The sequence below is a fragment of the Terrapene carolina genome, unplaced genomic scaffold (genome assembly GCF_002925995.2).
Source record: "Terrapene carolina triunguis isolate 2854851 unplaced genomic scaffold, T_m_triunguis-2.0 Scaffold194, whole genome shotgun sequence".
In the NCBI taxonomy this organism is placed as follows: domain Eukaryota; kingdom Metazoa; phylum Chordata; order Testudines; family Emydidae; genus Terrapene; species Terrapene triunguis.
The window spans coordinates 1,998,323-2,014,361 of NW_020664545.1; the positions used below are offsets into that span (position 1 = coordinate 1,998,323).

Here is a 16,039-nt window from a genome sequence, read left to right on the forward strand (position 1 = left end):
TCTTTGTGCAATGCAATCCATTGAGTAATGTAACCCCTTCTCCCCCTGCCCCCAACCCCTTTATTTCACTGGTTGGAATGCTTGCCTCTGCTTTGTGCTGTTTTTTTCCTTTGTAGCAGTTACTCTGAGTTTTATAAATCCACAGACGTCAGTGCTAGCACTGTTAGTCTTTTTTTGATTTTGTCTGTATGTTTTAAACCTGTTTGTCATCAATAAAAAAATTAATAAAGAGCTCTTGCATTCAAGCTGGGGCCTATATTTCAGTAATCATTTTGGACCTTTTAAAAACAATATTTGTGACAGTTTGGCCCAGCGTTTGATTGTATAAACTTCACGTTTATTACATTTTAACATATACTAGTACAAAAGTGTGGGGTGTTTCTAGCATACATAGATAAGCAAATGAACTGTGAAGTTTGTTAAAGCGAAGTACCCCACCTGTACCCCCTCCTTTGGGTCTTGTCCAGACATGTGCATGCTGTAGGAATGTTTAGAAACCCACTGAGGCATTCTGTGCCCATGCATTGATGTTACATAGAGGTTATATGGCAGTAGTCCGTTCCCCTTTTTATGAAAGGCTGTTAGAGGAGCTTGATCTTTTTTTAATATTGATGGCAAGAGCTTACTTCTTCCAGGCTGGGGATAAAGACTTCCTTGCATAAAACCCATTGGAAGTAATGGCAAGACCCTTTTAAGGCTTTCATCTGCCCCCTTTCAAGTTACTCTGATCATGGCTCTGGTGGTAAATCTGAGACAACATAGTAATTGAATAAATCCTTTTTAATAAAGTTCAGCTCACACATGCTGACTTAAGACTGGGTCTATCAATCTAAACCATTGACGCCACCAACTGCATTTGGTACAGCAGTCAAGCATTTGACAGTAGCACGATTTAAGGTACAAATACAGTAAACTTTTCCACACTGCTTTCTGACTGAAGCACAAGCTCAGCTTAGTATCGCAGGCTGCTGATGCTGTGAGCGTGTTTCATGTTAGTGCACTGACATCACTTCACAGGGGCTGTGATCACTAAAGTAGCTATTTCATGTGTCCATTCTGGTCCACAAAGTATTGCACATGGTTATAGCTGTCTTTCCCTGCTAGCGTGAGAATCCTCTAATTGTTTGGACTGCACAGTGGATAGGACAGAGCCCATTAGTCATTCATCTCTTTGTGCTTTGGTAAATGCAAGTGGAGATTTAGATGGAAAGCAAAAACCTCCCTCACAAGTGTGACCTAAATGAACTGAGCTTTGAGTTCCTTGATCTGCTGTGGACTCATTTTTCAAAACACTCAGTATAACAAAAACTTAAAATCCCTCTTCTTTTATAGAAATCCAAGTTTGTTTTAATGTGGAGTTTAATTCCTGGAATTAGAGGTAAGGGTAAGTATTTAAAAAGGAAAAACACTAGCAGATCAGGTGTTTGAGCCTATCCCTGTTACTTTCTAGTTTTTTCAGAAGAAATTGACTGATTTCTTTTAAGATGGGGCTAGCCCCTTGAGTTTAATATTTTATAAACTTGAGTAATTGATCTTCTAAACCATAGTCACTAATCTGACTAGCATCTAATTCCTTTATTAAATGTTTGATGTCGTTCTTGTTTACTGTACAGAATAATAGAGGGTAAACTGTCTTAGAACTCCACAGTAGCGCATGTCTGTGAATCAGCTTCCTAAATGGCGGTGCAGAGGGTACCTGAAAATGTTAGTGCATAACAGCAGGTAACCTGTGTGGAATTGTGGTAGCCTTAAAGTATTCAGACTTACTTGCTCCTGTTCAACAAAGATTTGGGTATATCCAGTAGCACAACACATTCATTGGGTAGGGTAGGGAAGTACATTGTCTGTGCAAATTAATTAAAATAAGAGGATAAACCTTTTAGTTTCCCCATGGGGACAAAGGTCTTTCCTGTTAATACTTAGTGAAACCTTTCTATTAAGACACATTACAAGGTAGATACAAAAAAACAAGTCTCCACTAGTTTCAATCTGACTGACATTTTAAAAAAGAGTTTCAAGTCTAATTCAGATTCCTTGCTCCTTCTCTTGTCTCCTCCCCCCTCCCAAAAAAAAGACTGCGATTAAAACAATTGTCCCGTATTTGTCACTGAAAGGCAAAACTTTACTTTGAGCTCCAGTTTGACATCCACCCACAGAGGTTGCCACCATGCACAGATCTAAAGTGTAGGGCCCTGGGACTGTAAAGTAGCTGTAGCTAGCAACTGCTATGTTCTTCTTTTAGCTACACCAGATGAGGGGGTGGTTCAGTGCTTGGTGCCTGGGGATGGGAGGGGTTCTGTTGTGATAACTTGTCTAAAATTCAGTCACAGTGAAACACTTCAGTGCAAGGGGGAGATTTTCAGCTGGAAGGGGAGGAAAGTTGCACTGGTAGGGATTACTCAAGTCACATGACTCAGAGCTTCAGCTGAGCAGCTGTGGTTGATTTACTTCTAACAAGTGCAGCACCTCACTGGCAAGACGGGAATGAGCTGGCAACTTTGCCCAGGCTTCAAGCATGGCCACTTTAAGACTTCAAACACCCCCCACCCACCCCAAATCTTATTTTAACATGAATCCCACTTTGAAGAAAACAGGCCATCCCTCAGCCACTTATCCCCTGGCACTAGCTAATAAACTGATTACTTTCAGAACAGGGCTGGCTTATGGTAGTGTAGGTGGAGACCTATTAAAACTTCAACTGCCTCTGTTCCTCTGGAATTCAGGCTGAGCATTGCTGCTATGAAGGATCTCTGTGAAATTCTGTACTTAGAAGTCATCCCTTTTCCTGTCTTTCAGCTCATACCCATCATCTGAAGGACAGGCACCTTCAGCAATTCATTCATAGGTGTTGAAGAGGGAGAGGGTCCTCACCCCACTGACTTGAATACAGCAAACTTGATCTGCCTTTCACAATGCCATTGCCGGTCCAACAGGTCTATTGGACATACCCCTGATGCCTTAACATACATAATCTGTTTAAACAGTGCAATATGTAAAGGACTAAGTAGTCCTAGTTCCTGCTACAAACAGTGTTAAACTCTTATGGAGTCAACTGGAATCATGCTAAAATGAGACTATTAAGCTACTTTCACTGAAACAAGTCCTCATTGCTCCACAGGTGACAGGGTAGTGCATTAAATAATTGCACAAGCCACTGCTTTACAACCCCCCCCCCCCCATATTTATTTACTAGGATGTTGTTTAGGCATTGGCTGCTTATCTAATATCTTATAAAAGACAATTATTAGGAGGGGAATATTTTTCTGTCCCTATTACTGAGAGAACTCTGACACTAATCAAGGTGAAAACCTATTTTAAAAGGAGACTTTGTCTATTCATCTTTCTACTGCTTTCTGCAGCCATCTGCCTGATTGCCAGCCATAGACTAGATTCACACTCAATGGGTAACACGTAATACTTAAAAGACAATTCATTGATTCTTTAAATTTGTTTGGCCACTTGAATTTTTTTTCCTGCACCGAGTCAGTGGGATTGGTGAGTGCTCAGCACCCCTCAATCAAGTTGGACACCCAAAATTGATGGCCCCTTAAAAAACAAATTTAGGCCAAATTTCCCAAGCCAGGCTTCTTGCCTTATTCAAAAGCCAGGCTACATCTTCACCACAAAAAGGCGTGTTTTACATTGCTAGGATGTTCCGGTGAGAGCTCTCAGTCTGAAAACACCTCTTCGCACTGAGTCAATTCACTTCACTTCCCCATGCCCCACTGTCCTGACATCTAACAGCTGGTACCAATAATGCCCTTTCAAGAGCAATGTGGTATCAGGCTCCAGGCAGAGGTGATATTTTAGTTGCAGTACAGCCCAGTGGAGGAGAAAGAACTTAATCAAACTGAAGACCTGGTCATTTCTTCAGTCAGTGGAAAGAGCAGAATTTAGCCAAATTGTCTTCCTGTTCTAGAAAAAAAAAAATCCATGCTAGGCTCACACCACTTAGCTCAAGAAGCTGAGAATCCAGCCGTGGTGGACAGTGGTACTGTTCCTACGAGCGTGGGCAAGCTAAGGGGGCGGGGCCTACGGGGCACTGAAGGGCCAGCAGAACTCATTCTTCAATGTCTAGGACAGTGTCATGGGCACCAGCTCCAGCCGTACAGGATGGATACAGTACTGCACCACACCGGTGCCTCCAGGTCAGAACTGAGGAAGGAGGCACAGGGACAGGAGTGTTGGGACTAAGGAGCTGGTGCCAACATCCTGTGCTCAGCACTAGGGGGAATGGGGGAGGAGGGGAAAGGAGGCTCAGACTATCACCATTAGATTTCACCAGGTTCCCAGCAAAGCTGGGTGAAACCCCAGCAGGTGGGAGTTTGGAAGCCTGATGCCTCCAGCCAATCAGCATTACATTAGAATCCCAAACTGCATTATCCTCTTGATGCCAGAAGTCAAGAGCTTCCCCCTTGAGGCTGCATTTTGCGACTGCGTCAAAGGGGTAGTTCTGCCATTAACTGCACCAAGGGATGGAAGGGAGGGCCCTACCCACCCACACGAAGGAGACTTAATACGTTTTGACCTATTACATCAAAAATCCCAGTTACTCCAGAGACCCATTCGATTCCCTAGTCACCTCTCGATGAGCAGCTCCATTACCTGCAGCCACACTCATCCACCACCATGTCCTCGTAGTGTCTCAGCACCACGTTATCATGGTTGTCGTAATACAGGATGGAGATGGGGGACAGCCTGACTGGGACGCAGCAGGGCTGGGGGGTTCCTTCTGGGTCAAGGGAGTGCACCATGGTTTGGAGGATGGCGTGGTTGGTGCTATTGAGTTCTGCCGTCAATGGGAAGGGGCACTCCCCGAGGCAATAGTTGGCCATGTATCCCTGCGGCGCGATGATCCAGTTCTCCCAGCCCACGTCACTGAAGCTGATGTAAAGCCGCCTTGGCTTGCAGAGGTTGCTTGGGGTGACCGGGGTATAATAGGAGCTTCGCCTCTTCCTGGAGGCCTGGCACTGCTTCTGATTGAGGGACACCACCAACAGCGAGGTGTCGAGGAAGGAGTCGATGCTGGCACAGAGGTTCTGCAGCCTTCGGGGTGGCAAGGCCTCGGCGCTGTCCCTGCTGCTCACAGAGATCTCCAGGATCAAGCCCAGGTTCTTGCTGGGGGTTCGCCAGCCCTTCGCCACTTCGGTCAGGTTGAAGAGGAGGGACTTGTGCAGCTGCGCGAAGGATTGCGCCACCAGCAGCTTGTGGTTGTACGTGTGGGAGGACATCCCCCGCAGAGACATCTGCAGGGCTTGGTACAGCCGCAGCTCAAAGACCTGCCCGCCACTGGAAGTGTGATAGGAGTTGTGGCTGAAGTTGATTTCCAGCTGAGCCATTGTCAGTTGCTCCCCCTCCTCCAACACAGAGAAATTAAAGTACAGACGTTTCTCCAGACACAGGAAAGTCTTGGGCTCCCCACTGTGAATGAAGTGGCCTGAGAGGGAAGGAAAACAGAGGAGGTGGCGTTCGTTCCTTGAGCAGGAAGGGCCTCCCCACACACACACTGATGCTCAGAGCAGTAGTGAAGTGGATAAACTAGCCTGACCTGAACTCCCCATTCCCCAGACGGGCAAACTCCATTTCCCCAATACTCGCCTTGACCATCAACTACACTCCTGGCTCAGCCTGCGCCCCACTCCGCTCTGCGACTCTCCCAGTGCAGTCAGGGCTGTCCTGAGGAACAGAACGAGTCGGACAGATTCTCATCCCGCTCCACGCTGCGGGTGGGGAGCGGAGGGGTGTGCTTCTCTGTCCCCCCCCCCAATGATACAGGCATCGCGCTCACACAGGGCCCCTGTTCAGGGCCTGGACAAGGTTCAGTATTTTAAAGATAGAGCTGCCCTCTTAGCCAGTCACTGCTGGGGCAAGAGGCTCCCACTACCCTGGCATCATCTGGAAGCTCCTCCACAGCAGAGATTCCCCGTAGCCCCGTGTCCCTGCTGCTGGGCGAAGGCTGCTTGGCTAAGAGAAAGTGGCAGACTGTACAAGAGAAACAAGCCAGAGCCAGCACCAGAGGCAAAGGTCTGCATATGCTTCGGGGCTGGGTAGTCTGAATTCGTGGCTAAAGAACAGACCTGGGCGTCAGAACTCCTGGGTTCTCTGCCACTCACTGTTTGATCCTCGGAGTCACTAAACTTCTCTGTGCTTCAGCTTCCCCCTCTGTAAGGGTATGTCTACACTACAGGATTAATCCGAATTTAGATAATTCGAATTTGGGAAACAGGTTGTATAAATTCGATTGTGCGCGGCCACACTAAGCACCTTAATTCGGTTTTTAACCACATTAATTCGGTGGTGTGCGGCCACACTACCCCATTAACTTAAACACAGTAATTCGGTGGTGTGCGTCCACACTAACCCTAATTCGAATTAACAAAATCGATTTAGGCTCTACTCCGTTCGTCGAGGTGGAGTACAGAAATCGATTTAAAGGGCCCTTTAATTCGAATTAACTGGCTCTGTAGTGTGGACGGGTGAAGGGTTAATTCGGATTAAGGCAGCTAAATCCGAATTAAAGTCCTAGTGTAGACCAGGCCTAAGAGGGTAATATCCGCCTCCTTCATGGCAGGGGCCGCAGAATGTACTGCTCATTTCAGTGCTACTCTACCAAGGCCTGCTGGAGCGGGACCGGTCTGCTGGGCCCTTTGGACTCGGACCCTGATTTCAACTGGAAACAACAGATCACTAAAGCGGCGAGTCTAGCTAAGGTCTAGCAACCAACTGGAAATGGCCCGGAGAGGCCCAGGCCTGAAGCAGCGGGAGCTGCTGCCCATCCAGCTAAGGTCCAAGGATCGAAGGGTGAGGTGGGAGCCAGGCCTTGTCCGTGTGCCAGTGCCCAGGGCACGGGGAGTTCAATCTTTTCTGCATTCTCTGCCCTAAGTGGAAGACATGAATGCGAACCTGAGCTAAGCCACTGGAGACGCAGCAGCTGTGTTAATCGCACCCAGGTAAGGGACCCTAAGTCCAGCCCCACTGTCCCCAGTGCCTTTAAAATGTGCACCGGGCTGATGCTTATGGGAAATAGTATTACAGAACTGAGCGGTGGGTGTCAACCTGGGCCAGGGCTGTGCGCCAGGGAAGTGCACTACGGGGCACTGAAATCCCAGCCCCAGCCTCGTCTGCCCTGGTGGTTTCCTCGGATAAGCACCAGTCACAGAAAAAGTCCCTCCCAGGATGTCGGAGGACGCGGGCGAGGCTGGAGGTACAGTCACAACTCAGCCCTAGCCCTGTCCTGCAGGATCCCAGCGCGTCTCCCCAACATCCCCACTCAGCTCACCCGGGACAGACGATTTGCCAGGGCGCGGCTGGGGAAACTGAGGCACGGAGCAGGGACCCGCCTGAGCTTGCCCAGCGAGTCGGTCCCAGCGCCCAGCCCTTTGCTCCGACCACTGGACCCCACCGCCTCTCTCCAGCAAACACGAGGCCTGATGCAAAGGATGCCAGACGGGGGCAGGCGCCCACAGCCGGGGGGTGGGAAGCGGGAAGAGAAGCCGGACGGGCCCCTGCCCCAAACCCCGAGGGACCCCAGGGGCCAGAACCCCGGGGTCTCTGTACCTTGGTCAGCGAAGACGCGGATGATGTTCCCGGGCACGTTCAATTCCTCCACCCGGCAGGCGCGGTCCGGTGCGCGGTCCCCGGGGGGAGGCAGCGCCCGGCCCTGGAAGATGCGCCACAGCACGGAGGGCACCGGGGCCGGGGCCGCGGGGGTCGGCTTGGCGCTCAGGCCCAAGGACTTGAAAAGCGACGTCTCCTGCCTGCTCCCCGCCATGCCCAGCGCCGCGCCCAGCAGCGCCCAGAAGAGGCCGGCTGCGAAGCGGGCTCTGGCAGGGGCTGGCCCCATGGCCCGGCCGGGCAGACAAAGCAGCGCCGGAGCCCGGCTCGCCAGAGGGAATCTGGAGCCACCAGGCGGGGGTTGATTGCGCCAGTGGAGCCTTTCATCTGGCGAGGGCGCAATTAGCAGCGAGGCCTCCCTGGATTGGGCAGGGGCGTGAGACCAAGCCCCCAGGCCAGGGCGCCCATTGACCCTTTGGCGTCAGAGGGGAGGTGGCTTTGCCTTGTACAGCCCCCAGCTGCTGCTAAACTCCGGGGGGGGGGGGCTGCCTGGCACCCCCTTCCCTTGGCTTCACCCCCGCCCGGCTGGTCCATGCACAGGCTGTGCTGCCCTAGAGCGGGCAGAACTGCCCGGGCACCCCGGGGAAAGGGGCTGATTGTGGGACGGGGCTGCCCCTAGGCTGGGGGTGAGGGAGGGTTTTTGCATCTCAGGCTGCAGCGTGAAGCCACCTCCAGGCCTTGTGCTGGCTGGAGCCCACCGAGCGTCCCGGGGCCTTTTGCGTGCCCTGCGCTGAGGAGAGAGAGCGGCCCACGCCCGGGGGACCCTGCCTGTGAACAGGAGGGGATGGGGGGACTGTGCCCGCTGCACGGGAACGAGCCGGCCAGGTGCTCACAGGGGCCATGGTCAGACCCTAGCTAGGCCAGAGCTGGGCCTAGGGCAGGTGGGTGGCACTCTTCCACAGAGCCTGCACCGGGGGCTTCCAGCCTGGCCCTTCCTGAGCATCAGCCCCCACCCCAGCTCCTCTTCACATGGCCCACCATCAAACCCGCCCTGGAGACAGGAATGAGGCCATTCTCCTCCCACAACTGTAAGGCACCCAGCCTGTCCAGGTGTTGGCTGGGTGCCTTGGGGAAGAAGACGTGTGAAGTTTCCTCCCTTGAAATCCACAATTCTGCAGTGATCAGCGTCCCATATCCCCTCCCCCCAACTGGCACCTCCTGAATGTCTGACGCTCCCCCAGCCCTGCCATCCAGCCTGATGGGCTGTTAACTTCCACACCAACCTTGTCAACTGGTTCCCTGCCGTGGGAAAGACATATCAGGTACAGATAATAAAACCTGCTCATCCTGTGCCAGCCCTGCCCTGGAGCACCCTGGGAAGCAGCACCCTGTGCATTGGCGGCCAATTAGTGGCGCAGGGAAATTAAATTATAAAAGGAAAATAAGCCAGCCAGCTGCCATTTCCAACTGCAACGCAGGGGGCAGCCCATCGCTTGCTGCGTTCCACTGAGCCCAGGGGCCTCAGACTCAACACCCCATCCTGGCCTTGCCCTGCCCGGTCCCTCGGGTGCCAATCACCCCCGGCGAAGTGGGCATGCTGGCAGCAGAAGGGAAGCATTCTGATCCAGCAGCCCCTTTTGCACAGGTGTAACTGACGACACAGGGTGCAGGGCCAGGGTGGCTTGGCCCTTTGATCCCTAAGGGCGTCAGGCCAGTTAAACAGCACACAAGTGGTCCTGCTGCAGCTGTCTCTGTCCTGACTCTTCAACCCATCCGTCCAGAGCAAGACGCTAATCCCTAGGAAACCTGCCAGAGAACCCTGCAGCAGTGGCCTCACGCTGCCCGGGCCTGTCAGTATTCAACCCTGCCTCTCCTCACTGCTAGCACAGCTGCAGCTGCTACCGGGCACTAGAGCCGCCAACTGGCTTCAACGCACAAGCCACCAGTAAACTACAAGTCACCAAATGGACCACGCCTGCCTGCAAAACCCAGTTTGACAGTCAGGGAACAAAAGCAGCCAGTGGGTGGGATGTTTAATTTCCTGTCCTTGCTAGTTCGGCTGGCTGGGGGGACCCAGCCAGAATTGGGGGATTTCTAACAACCTGGCTCACGTTTTCATGTTAGCTCCCAGTCGCTGATGTTTTCCAGGGAGTCTCTTTGTGGCTTATGCAGCACTATCTGGGGTCTGCATCTAAGCAAGGGACCAGAAAAAACAACCAGCCTCTCACCCCCTGCCCGTTTGGATTAACCCTCTGCCGGCCGGCTGCCATTCCCTTCAGTGTCCTATTGTCCCCCTGGCTTGGAGTTAGGGCCCTCAGAGAGGAGCAGGCCGTCAGCCGACACTGCAGTAGTATTGCGATGGGATGAGTCCAGATCCAGGGGGAGGGATAGGTGCAAAATTCCACAGGGTTTCTTCCCCACTGAGCGGAAAGGTACCCAGCTCAGCCCAGCCCAGCCTGCAGGAAATGCAAAGCTCAGAACTCGCACTGCCTGGAAAACCAAGTCAGTCGGGACTTTAGCGAGTCCTTTGGTTTAGGCAGAGAAGGTTTCTCAGGCCAGGGGATTCATCAAGGCAGGAGACCTAGAGGGAGCAGCTGTCCCTTCTCTCTCTGATCCCAGGCACTGGCCTCCTAAGGGACGAAAGGAGCAGCAGTACTGAGGGCAGGCCTGTCTGACCAGCCTCAGGAGGCTGCTGGGAGAATCCTCTAGGCTCTGGCCAGGGGGGGTCCAGGCAGGGGCCTGGGTTGCTCTGTGGAGTAACCCCTGGATGCGCTTCCAGCAGCTCCCTGTAGTACACTGACCCCTACTGGACAGCAGGGCTCATAGCAGCACAACACGTCTCCCTAGCGGTAGGTCACCATTCCCTGTTTGCAAGCTACAGCAGAGCTGGCTCTGGGCCCCCCACGCTTGGGACGCTGGTGCCAAAGGGGCAGGGGTGTTTGCCTCCCTGCTTCGAGCCCCTCCCCAGCTCCACGGCATCAGTCCGTGCTCCAGAGACAAAAGCTGCCTGGGATCCCACAACTTGCCGGGTCTGGGGAAATCACAGAGGGGGAGGCTGGCGAAGGGGTGGGGTTGGCACCGGGGATCCCAGGTAACCGAAAGCAAGTTCCATATCTGACCTGGACCCTGCTAGGAAACCCCCCTCCCCCCCCATCTCAGCCGACCCGTCCAGCAGCCTGCAGGGTGCCCGGCGCAAACTGGCTCCAGAAACCACGTCAGCATCAAGTGAAGCCTGGCCAGAGCCAAGCCGAGAGGAGTGGACTGTTTCTGTCGGCTGCCAGCTGCTCCCCAGCTGCAGGCGGGGTTGGGGGGGGGGGCTTGCACTCCTTCTCCACGGGGCTCTCTCCTTCGCTGGGTTCATGGAGGGCCCCGAGTCAGTCCCCAGAGGCTGCCCAGCAGTTCCATTATAACCGTTTGTCTTTTATCAGCCCATTCTTCAGGTGGTTCCTGTGAAAGAGACCACGGCAGAAAATGACACCCCCGTATTTGGACCAGCCCCTCCCCCTGGCCGTCACTTGCCCCTCCCCGGGGTCATCCCTCAGCTCAGACCCACATGTCCCTCCATTCCCCATAGACCCGGCCTCAATCCCATGTGATGGGCGCACACAGCAGGTTTGAGGGCGACCCAGGGAATGCAGTGGGGGGTCAGCACGTCGGGCCATCATGTCCGGCATGCCACCTCCTGCCAGACTGGACGAGACTCTCAGCCCATTCCTCAATGCCAGATGCAAGGGGAACCCCCTTACAATGCAGCAGAGCCAGGCAGGAGGGATGGAGAGAGGTGTATGGGACAGGACAGAGGGATAGACAGATAGGCAGGCAGACGGATGATTCCTTCCTGATCCCACCAGCAACCAGTTTATGGCCTGTAGCCAGGGATCCAGCCCCTGTGCTCTCACCTGGCACAGCCTCACCCCCCTGCGGCCCCATCACTGACCCCCTGGCACGTGGAGAAGTGTCTCTCATACAGGCCCTGTTGTTCCCAGGACTCCGGGACGTTTATCCATAGCGAACATTTCCCTCACCCACCTGCAGCATTCCCAGTCTCCTTACTGCTGTGTCCCTGCCCCCTCTCCCCACTGGGGGGCGCTGGGCCTGCCCCCTGCTCACCCTTCTTTCCAGGATTTGGGGAGCTGGAGTTCACCCGCTTTCCGGGGCCCTGTGGTTTTCTTGCTCTCCTCCACATCGTATTCACGCACGTCGTTCACCTCCTGCATCTGCCCAGTCAGGACCTTGGCCACAAACAGGACGATGTACTGGGGGGGACAGGAACCAGGCAATGACCCCACTGGCCACAGTCCCCGCTCAGCCCCCCCCCCCCAGCCCAAACACACTCACCCACTAACTAGGGCAAACTTCTGCCCTGGGGGCCGCCCCGCTCGTCCCGGGGAGGCTGGTCTGAGAGCAGCGACTCCCTGGGCCGGTGGGCTCCTGGAATGAGCACACCTGGCTGGGAGCTGGGTGCCTGGCGCTGTGGGGGAGCAGCAGTGCTGCCTCGCCCCAAGGGGGAGCAGGATCCTGGGGGGCACGCAAGGAGATTCCAGGAGCAGATGAAGGGAGCCCAGAAAGACCCCTCCCACCCCCATGCTGGAGATCCACCGCTGAGACCAGGGCCAGGATCAATGGACCCCCCCCCCCCATAGACACAAAAGATAATAGGTGCGGGGGGGGGGGCACAGCTCCAAACAAACCGAGCTGGGTTGAAGAGCTCTCGGAGTACAAATTACCCATCATGCCCCTGCTGCAGCCCCACCCCCAAATCTATTTGCCCAGCACAAGGGCAGGAGACTTCTATGCCTCTGGACTCCACACCCCTGCCCCACTGCACTGCCCCGCCCCCACAAGGCCTGGGACCCTCCTGGCCGGGGTCATGGCTAAGGCTACCGGTAGGTCACAGCGCTTGCGGAAGTCACAGAATCCGTAACTTCCAGAGACCTCTGTGACATTGGAGCCCCGGAGCAGCCCAGCCCCTGCGTGCAGGGGAATCTCCTAAAGCACCGCAGCCCCCACCGGTGGGGGACCCCGCAGATCCCAGCCCAGTGGTCAAGGGGCCCTCCCAGCCATTGGCCGGGGTGGGGGCTGCGGGTCCCTGCCGGATCGGGACCCTCCTTCCTCCCCATTTTGTCAGGTCACGGCTTCCGTGGATTTTTATTCATTGCCTGGGACCTGTCCATGACTTTTACTAAAAAGATCCATGACAAAATCATAGCCGTAGTCCTGACCTCTGCCAGTCCCGGCGAGGGGGGGATCCAGCCTAGAGGCCCCCTGACCGCACGAGCTGCAGCCGCGCAGGGGGATTCCGCCCCGGGACGATCCCCAGCTCCCTCCCCAATTCCCCAGCGGCTGGGAGGAGCTGTGGGACCCTCGGCCCATAGGGAGGCTGGAGGGAAGCAGGCAGCAGCCACGCAGTAAGGACTGGACAGAGAAGCACAGCCTCCTGCCCAGGCCTGAGTCCTGATTCTCCCCCCGCCAGTCCCAGCTCTGCCTTGCGGGCTCTGGGGACGCCTGGCTGATGTGATCCCTTTGGGAGATGGCTGCCCACCCGGCCCTCAGCCTTTCTCTCCACAGTTCCCATCCGTCCTGGAGCCCCAGGAAATGCCCCAGGGCTGGGCTCCTTCCTGCTGTTAGCGCTCACTCTCCGGTCCATCAGGAGGCCAGATGGTGGGAATTCCAGCAGGGAGGAGGCTGGGGGGCGGGGTAGCATCACCTTGTGCGTCCATCCCACCCCCTCCCCCACACAACCATCCGTGCCCCAGGGGCTCCAGCTCTGTCTCTCTCCAGCGCCCCAGCGGCAGGGTCTGTGCGGGGGCCCTGAGCCGCCCCTACTCACCAGGAACCAGTAGACGTTCATGAGGGCGAGGGCGAAGAGCAGGGCGTTGAAGAAGAAGTAAAAGGGGATGTTGGGCACAGACTGCAGGCTGGTGTGGCAGGTGGCGTAGAGCACTTTGAGGGGGAACCAGTAGAGGCGGAACCAGAACCTGCCAGGACAGACACGGGGGGGGGGGGTTGAGTGGCATTGAGGGGAGCCCCCCAGAGAGGAGCCCGGGGATGAGCATCACCCCCTCCCCCCCTGCCCAGCATTTCCAGGCAACATGGTCAAGCCCCTTCCCCCATGTCTGGCTGTCTTGCGGCAGGAGAGCTGGATTTCATGAAGTCACTGAGGGGCTTCTCACCTGCCGCCGGCAGGCACGGCTCAGACCCTGAGAGTGGCTGCTAAGGGGGATTACGCTGAGCCCAAGCGTCCCGGGATGACAGTAGAGAGACTGTCCTGGGACAGAGGGGAAGATCTGCAAACTGCTGCTACAAGCCCATCAATGGCACATCTGCCCCCCAACTCCTTGGGTCTATGGCCAGACAGTGTGTCCCTCCCCTTCTGCCCCCGCATGGCTGTGCCAGGGGACAGAGGGAGAAAAGAGGCTGGGGAGGAGGTGCTGGGGTGAAGTACTTGAGCCAGGAGCTGGTCCCTGGCTTCCAACCAAGGTTTTCATGCTGTCTGGGTGTGGCCCAAGCGGGGCTGTGACGGGAGCATGACCCTGTCTCCCTCTCTTCCCCTCCTTGAATCCGAGCCGCTCTCGCTGCCAGAGCTGGATTGTGAAGGGGCCTGGACCCAGCTCCTCCTTCCGCCTGCCCTGGTGTGGCCATGCTCTGTGTGCCTGATGTCATCAGCATCTCCGTGGCCACCCACCGTGATGTCACAAAGGCAGGATTCCCAGCCCAGCAGGCAGCAGGAGGGACCCCCCAGTCCACCCAGCTCACAGCCTGGCTGTGTCCCTCCCAGGCGATAAGGCCTGGCGGCACCGGTGGGGGTTGGGGGACGGGGGGGGGTGGAGCGGGGCAGGGGCAGGAACTCACCAGCTGATGCTGAAGGTGAGGCAGCCGAGGTCGGAGATGACGTCGTTGAGCCGGTGATAGATCCCGCCCCGGTGCTTGAAGTAGACGTTGAGCTTGGTGAACTCCAGCTGCACGTCGCTGATGTCATGCAGGAAGAGCACCAGAATCCCCACGTTATGGAACCTGCGGGGAGAAGGGACCGTGTGTGCGTTGGTGAGCAGGGCTGTGCACATCAGGTCACGGGGAGGCGGTGGGCTCTATGCCCAGGCCAGACTGTATTGGAGCTGCAGGCTCCATGCGATGCAGACCGACAGTGCTGGATGGCCTGGCACTGGGTGGACCATATTAGAGCCGGGGGCGGGGGTCGCATCATGGGGCCGATTGGAGCACTGTGGAGCAGCTCAGAGCAATGGACAAGCTCCGAGTCCCTCTGATGGAGCCCAGAGGCAGTGCGAGCCATAGCTGGGTGTGGAACGGCTGCTGCATTTCCCAGTGGCTGCCCAGCGCTGGGGCCCCACAGATCCGAGTGTGCCCTGTGCAGAGGGCAGTGGGATGCGGCCGGATGGGGCGGGGGGGGGGCTCACCTGAACGCGTAGGAGAAGACGATGAGCGTCAGCGTCACCACGTGGTGGATGAGCATGACCACGGAGTCCCTGCGCCAGGCGTCCATGTACACGGTGGCATAGATGGAGTGCCCGTAGAAGCTGCCCTGCAGCAAGTAGGCGATGCCAATGTCGGTGGGTACATCCATACCCTTCTCCCAACCTAGGAGCAGCACGGAGATCCCTGCATGAGCCCTGCACGGACACCTCCCCCCGCAGCCAGCCCAGCGTGCTCAGAGCGCCGGAGCACTGCCCAGGGGAGCAGGGCCCCACTGGCTAGGCCAACATCCACTCACGGACAGTTCCTGAGCTCACGTCATTGGCATCACAAGGAAGGTGATTTGGGGAGCTTAATCTATGGATTCCCCCTTGACATCGGCCCCTTTGTTTCATCCTTGAAGACGCTGATCCCTTAAGAACAGCCAGGCTGGGTCAGAGCAAAGGTCCATCTGGCCCAGTATCCTGTCTAGCGACAGTGGCCAGTGCCAGGTGCCCCAGAGGGAATGAACAGGACAGGGAATCATCATGTGATCCATCCTCTGTCGCCCATTCCCAGCTTCTGGCAAACAGAGGCTAGGGACACCATCCCTGCCTTCTGGGCATTAGCATCTGAGCTTCTTCTCTGTGGCGCTCATGTACCGTAAAAGACGGAGGGCGGGTCGTGGAAGAAGGGGTACTCGGTGAAGAAGAGCAGGTAGGCGCTGTATGACCAGGACAGCGTGTAGAACAGCAGCTTCCAGGCGCTCTCGGGCATCTTGGCAGCATCCTTTGGCTGCAGGTTACACCACTCCCCGAACGGCTGCAGGGAGAGAGGGGACACGGGGCAGGGCTCAGGGAGGGGGACAGCAGCACCCCCGGATGGTGCCTCAGCTCTGGGAGAGTCACTGCAGCTCCCCGCAGCCCTCTGCACACTCAGACCTGGCTCCAGAGGTCCCCACGCCCAGGGCACAAGGGGGCTACTCAGGTCCAGGGGCTGGGGTGCCACATGTTTATAACTTGGCAAAAAGTCCTTGAGGGCAGCTCCTTGGCTGGGCCTCATCCCCCCTGAACTC

General features: G+C 55.9%; 2 protein-coding genes across 2 annotated transcripts; both read right to left on the bottom strand.

The window, feature by feature from the left end:
* Positions 1-761: 761 nt before the first annotated feature.
* On the bottom strand, positions 762-7,852 carry GDF1 (growth differentiation factor 1). Its single transcript, XM_024209851.2, has 2 exons — positions 7,558-7,852; positions 762-5,437 (listed from the first exon to the last, which is right to left on the bottom strand). Exons 1-2 carry the CDS (start codon positions 7,841-7,843, stop codon positions 4,602-4,604), a joined length of 1,122 nt encoding a protein of 373 aa, XP_024065619.2. The 5' UTR covers positions 7,844-7,852; the 3' UTR covers positions 762-4,601.
* Positions 7,853-10,913: 3,061 nt separating this feature from the next.
* Positions 10,914-15,781, bottom strand: CERS1 (ceramide synthase 1). The gene is made up of 6 exons (XM_024224250.2): positions 15,627-15,781; positions 14,970-15,150; positions 14,407-14,568; positions 13,385-13,532; positions 11,665-11,810; positions 10,914-11,001 (listed from the first exon to the last, which is right to left on the bottom strand). The coding sequence occupies exons 1-6, from the start codon at positions 15,739-15,741 to the stop codon at positions 10,959-10,961; spliced, it is 795 nt and encodes a 264-aa protein (XP_024080018.1). The 5' UTR covers positions 15,742-15,781; the 3' UTR covers positions 10,914-10,958.
* Between the last annotated feature and the right edge of the window lie 258 nt (positions 15,782-16,039).

Bases quoted from the DNA above. Each gene is read 5' to 3' on its own strand.
- CERS1 (XM_024224250.2), bottom strand. From the start codon at position 15,741: ATGCCCGAGAGCGCCTGGAAGCTGCTGTTCTACACGCTGTCCTGGTCA. The intron at 15,151-15,626 runs GTACATGAGCGC...TGCTGCTCCTAG, and splicing joins CCCGCCCTCCGTCTTTTACG to GTTGGGAGAAGGGTATGGAT. The intron at 13,533-14,406 runs GTGAGTTCCTGC...CTGTCCTGGCAG, and splicing joins CTCACCTTCAGCATCAGCTG to GTTCTGGTTCCGCCTCTACT.
- GDF1 (XM_024209851.2), bottom strand. From the start codon at position 7,843: ATGGGGCCAGCCCCTGCCAGAGCCCGCTTCGCAGCCGGCCTCTTCTGG. The intron at 5,438-7,557 runs GTACAGAGACCC...CTTCCCTCTCAG, and splicing joins CCGCGTCTTCGCTGACCAAG to GCCACTTCATTCACAGTGGG.